We start from the raw sequence: 13,782 nt of genomic DNA, 5'->3' as shown, positions 1-13,782 counted from the left end.
CCCTCGATAGCTGACTGGCCATGTCGTGTCTGCGGTCCGGCGACTATCCGGCGTCCCCCAGCCCTCCCTCAATGACAATTCCCATCTGCAAGGGCGGTGATACAGCTGCATGGCTCTTCATTGGCTCCTTCGTTTCGTCCAATCTATGGCGGCCTGTCATGAAGCACCCATTGACCTGCTCGCTACGGGGAGCTGACGACCTTGTTACATACAGATACTCTCGTTCCCCGCATGTCCGTCCACCCTACATGGCGCCGCGCCCCGGCTCCTCATTCCATCCTATTCCACAGCTCGAATATGCACCCGCAGCTCTTCGTATCCCGCCACGATTGCGTCACGGCATGCCTTTCCTCCTGGGAGCCGGCAAAGCCTCCTGCCTGTGTATGGTATCATCAAGCCAACGATATCGACTTTTCCTTAGGACTCTTGCGGATATGTCTGCTTAGACCCTGGATTCCACTTCATGGTTTGGTTTGTATGCCGAAATGTCCCCCACATGTAGTTGAGTCAAGTTCCGGCCGACTGGCGGCGGCCTTGGGCGAACAGATGCTTGGAACTAAAGACGTTCCGGATATCAAGAACAGTCTGAGCGCGATAAGGTTTGCCAGCTTGAAGCACCTCGGCGTTCGAGACAAAAAAGACAGAAAAGAAAAAAGAAAAAAAAAAAGAGTCAAAGTGCCATTACGATATACCTTTCTCACCTCCGGAGTCCTTTCCAGTCTAGCGTTGCATTTCGATGACGAGCCATACATTGTGCAGATGGTCGCAATGCTCGCGTGAGCTCTGGCTCCTGTGTACCTGTGCCACAACGGCAGTATGCAGCCAATGGAAACTGTTGGGAGTCCGAGTTGCTGAAACTGTGTTTGTTGTGATCTGCAAACAACGCGTTGCTGGCCGGGCCTTGGATTTGTATTGAGCACACCGGAAGTTGATACATCTTCTCCGGTGCCCTGATCAGACGGTGCAGACCTCTGAGCAACTTGTTGAGGTCATCAACGAGAGGAGCCCTCTGCAAGCGGGTAGACGTGATCCATCCCAGGGACGTCCCATAGCCTTCGAGTCATCCCGGTTTTGGAATGACTTGGAAACACTGGACGGTTCTGGTGTGACCGGTTCCTACCGCCGCCGCCCCGATTCGTCGACGGGGGCACCGGCATGCCTGCCCAAGGATGCAACCACCGGCTGCAATCAGAGTTTGGACGAGATAAGATGGGTCGACAGCGCCGGCCTTTTTCGGGGAACCAAGAAAAAAAAATTAGTTTACTGGCGGGTTTGACTTACCCGGAGTTGAGTCCGGGGAACTGGCCATGCACAGGCGTGAGTAGGCGCAACGAGGCCGTGAGTTAACTTTCGCGTTTCGTTTCAAAATACAAATATTGACGTTAGGACCTGTGCCACAGACTGATCCTGCTCTGTTGGAGCGCCTGGGTCAGCACCTCACCCCCGGCGTCCTCTGGCGAACTCTTCCTCCTTGACAGCGAGATTAGGTGAACGAACCCATTTAGCAACTTTGTCTCTGCGGGGCACTGCTAAAGCGGCCCCAGTCACCGTCAGATTTTGCACCCGAAGATCCTGCTGCGGCCGGGTGTTAGTATTACGAGTGGCACGCCGCTGACTCGTCGTATTCGGGTGTCTTCGTCGCGCAGGTCCCACTGTCCGGGTCGGCGCCCGCGCCGGATAGCCCTGTCGTTCGGGCCGTAAGGTGGGGCACAGAGAGCCACTTCCGGCGGCGCAGTCTACCGTGTAGCCGTCGGTCAGCGACGTGCTTTAGAATGGACATTCCGAGACTTGATGAGCGATCCGCCGCATGTGTGCAGTTTTTACCGGGCTCGCTCTGGGTCTTTCTCATAATGTTGCATTCGTTGCCGAGACTTGGCGTAACGTAGATATTGGGGGGGGAAGACCAGTGTAGTAGGTATCCTAGTCAGTTGCGTGAGCCACCCATGAGGTCACCCGATGTACTTGGCAGGATAAAACGTATAGATCGGTTCGTTTCCACAGGTCCTACTACACCTGGCGAGTGGAAGCTACGCCTCCGACGGCGGAACGGAAAACCGCCTCAAGTAGATCCCGGCTTACTCCGGATCGCTTTTGGATGAGGTGCCTTGTCGTGGCATGATGGGTATCCTCCGTATCAGTGTGCGAGAACCTTGCATCCAATTGCCGGTCTTGGAAAATCGCTCTACGTCCTCGACGAGGTCGTTTTAGGCACCTACCTAGGTAGTCTGAAAGAATACCTACCGAAGTGACCCCGCAGGCTAGGCGTCGGTGAGCTATCTCAAAATCATAGCATCATACTCAAACCAAGCCAATCAGCCTTCCGTGCTCTATCTTTAAGTTTGAGGTTGAGAAGCGATACATATCAAGGGCTGTTTTGACGCAGCGAGGATTCATTGGGACTCAAGCACCACCTGCGCGGCCGTAAGATGGTGGCTGGTAAGACAGGAGCAGGTGGACAAGGCAATTTTGTTCAGACAATGAAAGAAACGGGACACATGGCAATACTGCCACTCGTCAGGATATTCATCATGAAAGAAAGTAAAAGTTGCCTGTTGGGACCAACATGCTGTCGTCGCTCACACCCCCCACCTCGCTCCGAGTTCCTACGTCATACAAGTACCTATCCCCCTCTCCAATATCCTTATCGAATATTCTGCAGAACAGGAAGGTGGAAAGATCATACCACAGGATATGAGGGGCTATCGACCGGGGTTTCTGCAGTTAAGTTACCCCGCGTATGGTGAGCAAACGTATATACGACCTGCTTTCTCTTGACCATCAGAAGCTTGCAGTCGTCCAGAACCTCTCAACTTGATGGCCAACGATTTGTACGCCGCCAAACAGCAGTCTGACTTACAACTTACACACCGTCTGCGGCACCGTTACCTTCGTATCCAAATCCATCGAAAAGAGAGGTGATGGCCGATCCGTCCGATCTCGTCCAGGCTTTTCGCCATCAATGGGACAGGAACCCCACCCAGTCTGCCATTATTCTCCTGTCTTTGGCCTTCCTTCTACATAAGTTATTGGTAACGGTGAGGCAATATAGGAGACTTAGACACTTCAAGGGACCACCGTTCGCCGCCGTATCAAAACTATGGTTTCTCCGGGTCTTGACCGGGCGACATGGAGACCTCGACTTGTATCATGTCAGTCAAAAATATGGTGAGCTATCTCGTGCTTTTATGATCGTGGCTTTATCTTATCTTGATGTTATTCACAAGAAGTAGCCGCTTATTTGAGACCAACGTAGGATCACTCGCGCGCATCGGCCCCAACGACCTCCTCGACGACGATCCGGAGCTCTTGAAGCGCATGCTCGCCGTGCGTAGCGAATACCGTCGTTCGGACTGGTACGACGCCATGCGCTTCAACCCGGCCAAGAACAACATCTTGTCGTCGAGGAATGAGGATGACCACTCCAAGCTGCGGTCCAAAATGGCGGCTGGTGTAAGCCACAACCTCTCCCATTACCCCCTCAAGCCACTTCATACATTGCCCAAAAAGCATGACGTGCCTGACATTGTGTAGTACTCTGGCCGTGAGGTAGAAAACCTTGAAACCAAGATAGACGAAAACCTATCGCGGCTTTTTACGCTAATCGAAAGGTACATCGATGCGGACAAACCGTTGGACTTTGGCCGCAAGGCGCAGTTCTTCACCCTGGACGTCATCTCGGACCTCGCTTTTGGAAAGCCGTTAGGCTTCATGGAAACCGACTCGGATGTGTACGATTACATCAGGACGACGGAAGAGAGTCTGCCAATGCTCATGGTGTCAACCGTTTACCCTTGGGTCGTTCGCCTGTTCGGCTCGCCCCTGTTCCGGGCACTGCTGCCGTCGGAGAAGGACCGGCTAGGGTTCGGAAAGGTGATGGGGTGAGATGCTTCTTATCCGCTTTGGCGTAGCTTGATATTGAACAACGGGCTCGTTCGCTGATCGTCGAATATAGAATCGCCAAGAAGCAGGCCGCTGAGCGCTTCGGGCCCGACAAGACGGTTCAGAGGGATATGTTGGGCTCCTTCGTCGCGCATGGCTTGACACAGGAGGAAGTCGAATCAGAGATCATCCTCCAAATGTAGGGTCACCACCCCTTCATTAGAAAAAGGTATAACACCCAATTGGCTAGCCCCACCCAGGTGAACGACCCCCCTCCACAGAGCCATGCCATTGGCCGCTCCACGTGCCCAGAGCCCCACGTTGCAACCCCCGGATTGGCCGGCTGTCTACATAGTATCGTGCCTCGGCATCTCTCGCCTCATCTCGGCTGCTGCATCATCAACCTCCTCACGTCACCCAGACCTGCAAAGTTGCCGCGGGCGCTTACCTTTTTCTATTGTTAGTATTCCATCTTCGTCTTTCTTATTGTTTATTTATACCTTGTTTCTCTTTTTCTTTTCTTTTTGAAAAGCAATTTACAACCCCGATTCGTCTTCCAGCTACACGAGTCACGCCTAATCGGGCGGATTTCCTCGCTGCCATAGCCTGGTTCTCGACCCCGTACTGCCGTGCTTTCACTGTCTGACCGGCTGCGCCACATCTCACCGTATCTCAACTACATCCACCGACAGCAGGTCAACAAGCCCGCAATGTCTTTTTCTGGCGAGGAAAAGAAGATCGTGCTGTACCACTACTCCGCTTCGCCGTACGCGAGGCGGATTGTGTGGTACCTTGCGCTCAGGGGCATCCCATACGTCCAATGCGTACGCCTGCCACGCCACTTGCTTTTTTTGTTTGCTCACTCAGGAGGAGACTGTGCACTAACACGACACGCCAGATGCAACCCCCCGTCCTCCCCCGGCCGGATGTCGAGAAGCTCGGCATCGTTCACCGTCGGATCCCGATCCTCGCCATCGGCCGCGACATCTACTACGACACCCGCCTCATGCTCCGCAAGCTCGAGCAGCTCTACCCCTCGCGCCCGCGCCTAGGCGCCGCCGTCCCGGAGGAGGTCGCCGTTGAGCGCCTCCTCGAGGCTCTCGTGATCGACGGCGGCGTCTTCTCCAACGCCGTCAACGTGCTCCCCACGGACCTGCCGTTTCTTCGGGACCCCAAGAGCAACTTTTTAAAGGACCGCGCGGAATACCTCGGCCGCAAGCACTCGGCGGAAACCATCCAGCGCGCGCGGCCGACGGCCGTCAACGAGATCCGCCGCACGATGGAGCTGCTCGAGACGACGCTGCTCGCCGACGGGCGGGACTGGGTCCTCAGGACGGACGGGCCCGGGCTGGCGGACATCGAGGCCGTGTGGCTGCCGCACTGGCTCACGCGCATCCCCGGCGCGCTTCCCCAGGAGCAGATATCAGCGGAGCGGTTCCCCAAGGTGTTTGCGTGGATCGGGCGCTTCCAGAAGGCCGTGTCGGCGGCGACGAAGGCGGCGCCAGAGGTTGCGACGGTGTCCGGGGACGAGGCCGCTGGCATCGTCGTCTCGTCGCCGTACAACGAGGCCGCGGGCTGTGTCGATGCGGCGGACGCGCTCGTGGCCGCCGAGGGACTCGCGGCGGGCGACGACGTCATCCTCTGGCCCGCCGACACGGGCGCCTCGCACAAGGACACCGGGAAGCTGGTCAGCCTCGACAAGGACGAGGTAGTGATCGAGGTCCAGGGGCCTAAGGGGCCGGCGAGGGTGCACGCGCCGCGACATGGCTTCAGGGTGGAGAAGCTGGACAGGTTCAAGGAACGCAGAGCCTCCGCCAAGCTGTGAAAAAAAAGCCTTCCATATTCCTCTCCCGCTGAACTAATGTTTACGCGCGATGGCAACGGGCGGGGGCCTGCAAAACGTGTAATGGCCATCGGGGAGCATCACATCCTAAACATTGGAATGGTGGCGTAAATCTTCACTCACCGAGGGGGGGTTCGGTTTGTGACGAGCATGCCAAAGGGGGCGCGGGCCGGGGCACGGGAAAACACAATTGGAAAAGCCCGGGGGAACCGTTCATCGAGAAACCTCGTGCCCATCTGAGCTGGGATGGAGGGCTGAGAATGCGATCGTCCACGTCGCACAAGACATCTTGGTTGAGATAGGTTAGGTAGGTATGCTGCAGTTCGTCAAATGGTCCGATATGGTGGGTGGGTGGTTGTGCAGTGGTCTTCTCCCTCCGCCGTCTCTACTAGGCGAGAAGGCCGCTTTCGGTCCCCCCCACATCGCCGTGTTGCACAGACTGGACATCGAGTGGCCGAGTTTTCCTACGCGCGTTCGCTTGCCGCACATTGAAGTTGTAAACTACTGCTTGTTGCTGTATACCTCTCGATTCACTAATGCAGACGGCGACCAACGCTAGCAAGAAAATAAAATAAAATAAAATAAAACAAGATAAGATAAAATAAAGTAAAATAAAATAAAATAAAACCACTAACAACCCACTGCTACTAAAAAAACAAACCGAGTGCCGAGTAGTTTCAAAGTCGACTGTGATAACTTGAGAAGGGAGTGGGGCATCGGCACGACATGCGAGAGCCATCGGGCGACGCAGCTTCCTGCTTCCAGCTCCATCACTTTGCCGCCATCGATCACGCTTGTAAGACACACTACACGACACACAGCATTGGTGGAACGGAACGGCCGCTTGGGATAGCCAGCCATTCGTCGGCGCGGTTCACCCTTCCCTCTCCCGCCCATCTACTAGTAGGTGCCAGAATCGCCCGTTGAAAGGTCAAGTTGCGAGGCGGCATGTCACCGTATGGGGTCAAATGTGATCCAGCTAGCCATCGGCGATAAGCGTGGCTGTGTTTTGAAGCTACCGCGGTGGTTTTGCTTAGGGGAAAGTAGGTAACATGGCCAACCGGGGACCACAGGATGCATTGGCACGCGAAATGCGCCGACGACGGGGAGTCATGGATCGCAGCTGGGGGCGGACGAGGACAACGAGGAGGAGTACGACGACGCCGAGCTGGAGTTGTTCGGACGAGATCCTCCACTGAGTTGAGGCTTAAACAGGCACCTGTGGCGGCGACCCGAGGGAATGGGCAGTGGGAGTGTAGATGCGCTAGCTAGACATGGCGAAAGACGCCGCTCTCTTGCTGTAATGGAGCGTGTGTTTCTTGCGTGCGTGCGTTCGTTCGCTTGGATCCGAATTTCCATCCGACATTCTTGATGCGCAAGATCGGAATCGAGGCTCAAGCAGATAAATCGACAATAGTCGTGCCTATGCCAGAGAGAGGCTTGGCTTGATTGAAGTGCTTATCAAGCGTGCCGTCACCTTTAGCAAGCAATCGGCTTTCTCCGTCATTGTTCCGTCAGTATATGTATCCCTGCACCCCCCTACAGTAAGATACGTCGCAACGCGACGCGAAAGGCAATCAAGGTAATAATCCGTAGTGTACAGTAATTCAAGCACAGTGCTTGTGCTTGTGTGGTGCGGGAATAGAGGAGCCACTGGCTGCGGGCACAGGGATCGTGCTCCGGGTCTAGTGCGTCATAATTTGGTAACTGACCTGCCGACAAAGTCTTTCTCCTCCTGTGATACGTACCCTGTCCTTTCCCCGAGCATGCGACTCAGAATCCCATTCGACTCGCGTAGCGAGCGCAGAAAACCCAACCAAGCACACCATCAAGCGGTCGTCCCGGAGCAGCTCGTGGGCTTATCCGCAAGCTTCCAAAGCGAAGACCTGGAAGACGATGAGAGTTCTCGAAATCCGTTGCCTGTGTCGCGGTCGTATACCTACAATACTGGATGGATCCTGTCAAAATCGCAGCCCGCCATTGATAAGATGGATCCTGACACGCACGAACCGAACGCGCGAATGGCTAGTCGTACAGACCAGAGGTCCGTTGGCTAGCTTTTGGAACTTGCCGACCGTGCCGGGCGACAAGTGTGGGCGACACCGTTGATACACAGCACCGTATTCTTAGCTTATTGGGCCATACAAATATGTATATCCGTACCATTCGCCGATACTTCAACAGCGCACAGTTACGTCACGTCCAACGACGCCACCAACGCAGCGCAGAAGCCAAATGGCACCAGGACCGGTACTCCTGAGTGCACAGGCCGAAGCCGTAGCCTTGGGCGCGAGTACTTGCTGTGCTTTCGCGAACTCTATCTTCTTAGTTGTCCTCGTCTCAAGCCTAAAACAGACGTGTCCGTGACGTAATGGGGTGTTGAAAGTCGAATCTGTGACTTTCAGCTGACTAAACCAGGACTCGGGTAGAGAACTGTAAGCGCAAGATCCATACCGCGAACAATGCTGAACAGCGAGAGAGAGAGAGATAGAGACAGAGAAATAGAGAGAGGGCGCGAGTGCTGAAGCAATGCTAGGCGACGGGTCGCTTGCCAAAGGGGCGAGGAGGGGGGAAAACGGCATCATTCTGGTCTGCGTTTCCGTGTCTGGGCCTCGGAACGGATTCGATATAGACGTGGCCCGACGTGTGCTAGTGCTGTGACGCAATTTGTTAAAAGTAGAAAAAGTCGCCAGTCGGGGGGGCAGGGACCAGATGCCGGGCCCTCCCTGACCAATTCGCGGCGCTATGCAGCACCTCATTGGTGGGTAATGACCACAATTTGCCACCCCGACTGCTAGTCGCGTTGAATCCCTTCATTTTGCCAGCCCACCCACGCTGTCATTGTCGGCCCCAGCTGGGTTGGGCAGGTGCAGCTTAGAAATATGGAAGAGCGACTGCCGTCGAGGCCTGGCTGATGGTCTACAGGACAAAAGCATGACACGGCCAGGTTTCGAGAGTCTTGTCGAATGCGGTCGAGCCCCAGAGGCTGGATGTCCGTACACTACACCAAGGTACAGTTGCCGTACAGTACGGGTGGGATACGATACCAGCTCGCGAATGGGAGAGGGGAAGTTTTCCAGAAAGAGGAACAAAAACGTCGATCATCTCACCGTAACGTTTTGTCGAGGGCCAGATTCCTCAAAACGACCTGACGGCCGCATGGTTAGACACCTAGCGCGGCCACACGGTGCGGATGGTTCGATGGCGCTGACTGGTCTAGAACCTGCGAAAGACAAGGAAGGCACTGCGCAGCGGGTTGATGGGTCGAAGAAATCGTAGCAGTGATGTGATGCGTAGGAGATTTACAGAAGTGAGGAGGGGCGAAACTGGATGTTTGTATGATGGAGCGAGCCGTGGGTGAGGCTCGGCGGGCGACTAGTGTATGATGGTTCGGGTTGTATGGATACTCTTCATCCACCTCCACGAGGAAGAAAGAAAGAAAGAAAAAGAAAAAAAAAAGGCAAACCGCCAAACCGAGAGAAAGCCGGCGGCGGGTTGCGCTGTTATGATTGCGACAGGAAGGAAAGTGATGCAATCAATGCAGGGGTTAGCAGTCTTTGCCATTTGGGGTGTGGGTGGGGGCGGAGTGGGACTGCCGGATCATGGATGGACAACTCGCAGCCACAGTGAACAACGTTGGCTGAAGACACGGTGCAGACCGGGGTGGTGCGGACCGGCACCCCCCCTCTGGATTTGAATTTTCTCATTCCTTTTTCCTCTGACCGTATGGCTTCTTGCACACTGGTTGGGCCATGGCCGGTGAGTGGTCGACACGCGTACAGTGTGACACTGAGTATCGGTCGATTTGCTCCTGGCAGGCCGCCCGTCTGGTTTGTGGTTTGTGGTTTGTAGGTATCCATCCGTAGGGTAGATATCTATCTGGATGAAGCGAGGCACTGTGGAAGAGAAAAGACCCATCGCCTGCCCAGGCCCGGCCCAAGACGTCCCCAGGGTTCATGGTGACGGTCCTGGCAATGCAACAGTGTGGACAGTATTCTAGTGTAGTGTACATTTTCTTGTACATTTTCTTGTACATTTTCTTGTACATTTTCTTGTACATCTTCTTGTACATTTTATTCAGCTGATAAATCAAGATAAGGCGAAGCCGAAAGGCAAACCCGCACAGTCGAGGAGCGGATTGGAAAATACGAAGAAGGAAACCCTCCGAGCAAGATGGTGCATGCCATCGCGTCGTCGGTAGCCTCCTCTACCGTCCTTTGCTTGAAGCAGCAATATGGGACGGAGTTTGATCATTGCGTGTGTGTGGGTGGGTGACCTCCTCACTCGGCCGTTCAACGATATCAGGGCAGGGCAGTGGACGGAACCCAATCCAGGTTTGAGTGAGATATGTACCGAAGTTGAAATCAAAGCCCCGGACGGGGAGACGGTCAAAAACAGACGGGCACACACCCATGGCAGGGCTGGATGATGTCTCACGAAGATGCTGTTGCCGGCAATACCTAATACGTTGTCATCGTTCCGTAGATAGTTCAAGTCAGGTCAGGTAGGTAGAGAGGTACGATACGCTGGGGGGGGGGGGGGCGTGTGTGTGTGTGGGGAAGACTAACCCCCATTCGTAAGCCGTTCTTTGGCTACCCGGGTCAGTCGCCGTACAGTGCGTAAAATAGACCCACAAATATCACAGCGTTTCTCGCAGCAGAACGGGGCAGGAGCAGAAAGCAGGAAGCAACAGAAGGCGCAACAGCGCAGGAACAAGCTGTCGAACGAGACTGGATGGACCAGGACGGGGGGTGTGGATGGGCATGGGCATGGACATGGACGTGGGCGTCTTGGTATCAGGAGTGTGCGCCGCTGCCCACCCTTTTTCTTTTCTCTCGTGCGCCCTCGCCCTTTTTTTTTTATTAAATCAACCGCCGCGCAACGTCATACTTGACCTGTGACGTCTGCCGTTTTTTTTCCCACCCAACATCCCATCCTCACTTCGATACTCGCTTTCGCTCTGCACCCCCCTCGATCTCAGCACGTTCCCGGGTACGCATCCAGAGAGGCCACAACTTACGCAATCACTCTAGGTATTCTGCTGCCGGCCACAGCGAGACAACTTTTTTTTTCCCTCCTCACCACGTCGTCGATCGCCGAAACTTACTCCATTCCCGTGCCGCTTCCAACTCAGAGGAGCGCTGCAATACCGTAGCTGCTGCCTCTGACCAACTAACCGAAACCTTCCCTGCCCGTTGCCGTCCGTCGCTGCTTTGCCCGTGTCTCCCACGTTGCGCAGGACCATCGCGCGCTTTTCTCTTCCCTTCTCTGCTTCCACTCGGACTCCCAAGCCCTCCTCTTACTGTTGGCTGCGTCTTGCCCTCTGACCTCATCTGGCTTTGTTTCCCCTAACACCATCATACATCATCCCTACCCTTCTGCCGTCACCTTTTGCCTTCGGCGTCGACCCCACAAACGTCAACAACCCTCTTTCCCCCTAGTATAATACATCATCGTCGTCATCATGGGCACGCCGCCGAATGATGCCTCGACCAGGGGTGATACCAAATCTCCCAAACAGTCCAACAATGCCACTCCGTCACGCCGAGGTACGTTTGCTCTCTTTCGTTCGCATCACGATACTTTGCCGTTTTCTCAACAAGCATTTCCATCGCCCTCGTCGTGTCGTCGCCGTCCACTCGCTTACCACTAAATAGACTCCATCTCCGAAGTGAAGCAACCCGATCCGAGTTTGAAGCCCGATGCTGACGGCGCGAAACCTCTCGGCCCCCCTCCTCGACCTGGACAAACCGTCGCTGGAAACACTCCCGATTACTTTGGCGGCGGAGCCGCTGGATCTCTCAGTCTGGAGCCCAACCCCTTTGAGCAGTCTTTCGGTGGAGGCGCGCCAGAGACACCCGGAGGTACGAAATTGCCATCCGTTGCCGCTCTGACTTCGCCCTCTTCGTTGCTGCCCGGCAGCGGCGCAACTCCGTTTAATTGGGGAGGTGGTTCTCTCCGGACTGGTCCGTTGAGCCCGGCCATGTTGTCGGGTCCGACGAGCGATTACTTCAGTGACACGCATCACTTACGAGGCGGCTTCCCGACCCCGAACGAGTCCTCGCTCAGGACCGGCTTGACACCAGGTGGCAGCGGGTCCATGTTCCCTGCTCCTAGTCCCAACTCCCAACAACTCTTTGCCCAGCTTGCTAGCGGAGGTGCTACACCTAGCACCATTGATTTCCACCGAACTGCTTTGAGTGCTGCTGCGAAACGTGAAAATCAGGCGCAGAATCAAAACCAAAACCAAAACCAGAGCCAGGGCCAACAACAGCCACCCGTTACTTCGCAGCCCCAGGATATGCCCAACGGCGCACCTGCTGTAAAGGCCGAAGCTAAGCAATTTGACCCCCACGACAACGACGCGGCAAACGGTCTGTTTATGCTTGCTCAAGGTAGAAACGGCGCTCAAGCTCCCGTATACGCGTCGACAACGCAGCCCCAGTCCAAGTCGCACCCTGCCCCTGCCCCTGCCCCCACACAGGGTATCGACACGTCTCCTCGGATGAGTGTGAACGGTGCTGGCTCAGTTGGCGCTGGATCCTCAGTGCGAGGTGTTAGCGAAGGCGGCAGCGCCATGTCGGATGAGAGCGAGCAAGCCCGTCCCTCGGCGAGGGGTAAGGGTAAGAGAAACTCTACCGGAGGTGGCTCAGTCAATGGCCGTCGGAAGGCTGAAGAGCCTCCGGCCAAGGGCCCCCCTAGCAAGAAGTCCAAGACCAATAACACTGCTCTATCTGATATGAATGGCGACGAAAGCCAGTCAGATGACGACGGCGACATGAAGCATGATAACGAGGAAGGCGGATCCAAGTCTAAGATGACAGACGAAGAAAAGCGCAAGAACTTCTTGGAGCGTAACAGGTTAGCTATGAGACTATTATTGTCACATGACTGAATTTAGCTAACGACTTTGAACAGAGTTGCTGCACTCAAGTGCCGCCAGCGCAAGAAGCAATGGCTGGCTAACCTCCAGTCAAAGGTCGAGCTATTCAGCAGCGAAAATGACGCTCTGACGGCTCAGATAACACAGCTGAGGGAAGAGGTTGTTAACCTCAAAACATTACTCCTCGCCCACAAGGACTGCCCTGTTACACAGCAACAGGGCCTCCACGGTGCCTTTATGCAACAGGCGATGGAGCCCTTCAACCCGCAGATGAATCCGTACGGCATGGCCGCTTCCATTCCAAACCAGCAGGTGCTTGCGGCAGGACAGGGTGTGCAGCGACGTTTTTCATAGGACGACGAAGCGTCATACGATTACGCCTTCAACCTTGGGAAGACTGAGAGAATTGAGATCTCGTCATATCCCTGAGCAACCAGCAGCGGCTACCATTTTGTGGCCTGTGCTCAGCCAATGCTGAGACGACGATGTTTACGCCGTTTCTTTCCTGGCTTGGCCCGGCCTCGCGGTTCTACTGTATCATTTTTAACACGACATTCGTGCCCCATTATCGTCACTTCCCTTCTCCCACTTGCTCTTGGAGGTTAGTTGAGGCTGGGCTGTATAGTAACGGGAGCAGTCCTCGTTTCGGAGGAAGGAAATCGGCCGGCGTCATTGGCTGGGACTGCCGGTAATGCATTCACCCTTCATCGAGAGGCGTTGAATGCAAGGCATATACATCAAAAGGAGTTTTATGGTTTGGCAGTTCTACTGAATGAAACACGGGAGGCGTCTAGGGGCGGAAGTCGGAAACAACACCGCCTGCCGCCAGTTTGGCTGATTTGATCTTTGTTTTGAACGTAGCAACGGTAACAATAGCTGCATGACTGGCAATGCCTCCGAATTCAACGCTTCACATAATAATATCCTCATTTTTTCTATTTTTCATTTCGGAATAGTGATGAGAATCAATTCTTGTACTACTTCTATTAGGTTTTGACAATTTGTGACATTTTCATGATCACCGGTGCGGTTATACACCGCCGGAAGTAGTCTCATGAAATGTGCGGGTTGAAAGTTGGAACATTGTTTTTGCCCTGGTATCGGCCTTTGGAGACTGATGAGATAGATAATTGCCGAATTATCAGAGAGGCGGTCGGTCGGTCGTGGCCCGGGATTG

At 54.8% G+C, this 13,782-nt stretch overlaps 3 protein-coding genes across 3 annotated transcripts; all 3 read left to right on the top strand.

The window, feature by feature from the left end:
- Positions 1-3,210: 3,210 nt before the first annotated feature.
- On the top strand, positions 3,211-4,082 carry GLRG_04313 (pisatin demethylase; the record flags this gene model as incomplete). Its single annotated transcript, XM_008094998.1, has 3 exons — positions 3,211-3,450; positions 3,532-3,878; positions 3,953-4,082. The coding sequence occupies 3 exons, from the start codon at positions 3,211-3,213 to the stop codon at positions 4,080-4,082; spliced, it is 717 nt and encodes a 238-aa protein (XP_008093189.1).
- Positions 4,083-4,589: 507 nt separating this feature from the next.
- Positions 4,590-5,704, top strand: GLRG_04312 (glutathione S-transferase; the record flags this gene model as incomplete). Its single annotated transcript, XM_008094997.1, has 2 exons — positions 4,590-4,703; positions 4,778-5,704. 2 exons carry the CDS (start codon positions 4,590-4,592, stop codon positions 5,702-5,704), a joined length of 1,041 nt encoding a protein of 346 aa, XP_008093188.1.
- A 5,482-nt stretch (positions 5,705-11,186) lies between these two features.
- On the top strand, positions 11,187-12,959 carry GLRG_04311 (bZIP transcription factor; the record flags this gene model as incomplete). The annotated part of the gene is made up of 3 exons (XM_008094996.1): positions 11,187-11,271; positions 11,380-12,583; positions 12,641-12,959. 3 exons carry the CDS (start codon positions 11,187-11,189, stop codon positions 12,957-12,959), a joined length of 1,608 nt encoding a protein of 535 aa, XP_008093187.1.
- Between the last annotated feature and the right edge of the window lie 823 nt (positions 12,960-13,782).

Source organism: Colletotrichum graminicola (genome assembly GCF_000149035.1).
Source record: "Colletotrichum graminicola M1.001 genomic scaffold supercont1.13, whole genome shotgun sequence".
Taxonomy (NCBI): domain Eukaryota; kingdom Fungi; phylum Ascomycota; class Sordariomycetes; order Glomerellales; family Glomerellaceae; genus Colletotrichum; species Colletotrichum graminicola.
The sequence above is the reverse complement of the archived record's forward strand: the minus strand, read 5'-3'. Positions and strand labels throughout refer to the sequence as shown.